This window comes from Crocuta crocuta, unplaced genomic scaffold (assembly GCF_008692635.1).
Source record: "Crocuta crocuta isolate KB4526 unplaced genomic scaffold, BGI_CrCroc_1.0 scaffold467, whole genome shotgun sequence".
In the NCBI taxonomy this organism is placed as follows: domain Eukaryota; kingdom Metazoa; phylum Chordata; class Mammalia; order Carnivora; family Hyaenidae; genus Crocuta; species Crocuta crocuta.
The window spans coordinates 1047663-1049592 of record NW_027530632.1 but is presented as its reverse complement, the minus strand read 5'-3'; the positions used below and the strand labels follow the sequence as shown (position 1 = coordinate 1049592).

The 1930-nt window shown below is 34.5% G+C and overlaps 1 protein-coding gene across 1 annotated transcript in view; it reads left to right on the top strand.

Moving 5' to 3' along the window:
* KDM6A (lysine demethylase 6A) overlaps positions 1-1930 on the top strand; it is a 134659-nt gene that overhangs the window by 102445 nt on the left and 30284 nt on the right. The window contains 1 exon segment of the mRNA XM_077768522.1: positions 511-637. Coding sequence (XP_077624648.1) covers positions 511-637 — 127 coding nt within the window.

Here is a 1930-nt window from a genome sequence, read left to right as displayed (position 1 = left end):
GATTTGGGGGGGAGGGGAGCTACAGATCATTTCAGGTTTGCAAATTATCACAAAGATATCCTCGTTGTAATCGCTGAGATGAGACATAGGAAGAAAGATACGTTATTATTATTATTTTTTTGACTATTATCTAGACCTTTTTGGTCAAGTTATTGTTTTAACGTTTTAACGGAAAGAATCTGATGGTAGAAGATGGTGGAGAGGAAATTGGAGTTCGCGTTTGTTTTTTAGGTGGAGAAAATAAATTGGAAATTTATGAGCAAAATAAGGAATGTCATCAATAATTCATGTGTTGTATCTTGTCTATTATTTTTCTTCAGTGGAAATACAGGAATCAAGCTAAGCATTTGCCGAAATTAATAATTGCTCTTAGTTTTTTTCCTGATCCAAATTTCATGGATTTGTGCAACTACCCAGTAACTTAATTAGGACTTAATTCAGGGATTTTTTTTTTTCTGTTTTCTAAATAAATGTACAGCTGATTTATTCTCCCTTCTTCTTTTTTTTAAGGAATCTAGGTAAAAATGGCTTATCTAACAGTAGCATTTTATTGGATAAATGTCCGCCTCCAAGACCACCATCTTCACCATACCCTCCCTTGCCAAAGGACAAGTTGAATCCACCTACACCTAGTATTTATGTGAGTCTGAATTGACTGACTAGAAATAAATCAAACCAGTGTTTGCATCTACCTGTCTTTCATAAGATCTTGTTTTAAAATAATATGGATGCCCTTTAGGAAACATTAAAATTATTGGCAGTCGCTTGAATATTTTGGGGGGAGGGGAAGATATATTCAAAAAAGACTTCATAATAGCATTTAAAACATACCTTCTAAACTATTAACCACGATTACTTTAAAGTAGTGAGAAATACTTCTTCCTGCCCCTAATTTTGAATTCATTTTAGGCCAAAATTACCTAAAAGTGTAACTTAAGCTGGGGTTTAAATCCGCGTTCTACTAGTTGTTTGAACCTTAACAGTCATTCTGCTTTATGCATCTACGACTTTATATTTTAATTACCTTCAAAAAAGGCATTTGAGAACATAAAATGTGATCATAGGTATGTCATTTTTTAAAAGTTTGATAGATTATTTAAAGCTGGATGTTAGTTTTACTTTAAGGGCATTAGACATCTGATGTAGGAAGCTGATAAAAGTTCAATCAAAGCAACTCTTTGTTTCTCCCAAGTAGGCCCTCCTACCCCATTTCCTTCCATCCTCCCCCTTTTACAACCACATGAAAATAATTTCAAACTGTAAAGCTTGTTTTGGGAGATCTGGGCCTGTTTTTGCCCTCCAGGGGCCAATGTCACCCTATTAGGTTTTCCTCCAACGCGTTAACTATTGATCCTTCAGAATGTAAGGGAAGCNCCCACATAAAATATAATTTATCAGCTTGACCATTTGCAAGTGTACAATTCAGTAGTGTTAAATAGTAGTCTCATTGTTGCAAAGCCCTTCTCCAGAACTTTTTCATCTTGCAAATCTGAAATCCTTTACCCATTAAGTAGCAACTCCCTTGTCCCTCGTCTCCTTAGTCCCTGGTAGCCACCACTGTTGTTCTCTACACCCTTTAGATACCTCATACAAGTAACATTATGCACAGTTTTTCTTTTTGTGACTGCCTTATTTTCACTGAGCATAATGTCTTCAAGGTTCATCCACATTGTAGCCTGTGAAAGGATTTTCTTCCTTTTTAAAGTTGAAAAATACTTAAATCACTTTGATTTTGAAGTTGCAATTTTATTTCTTCCCACATATTTTCTTCGAGATACAATGGACAAGAGAAATGTATGCGGCCACTGTCTAATTACAGTTAGGATCAAAAGACAGTGATAAAATGCTGTGAAACATAAAATAGAAATTACAGGGTACATTATTGAAATCGCAATAAATAATAAATATGAATTTCGCATAATATTTAAAT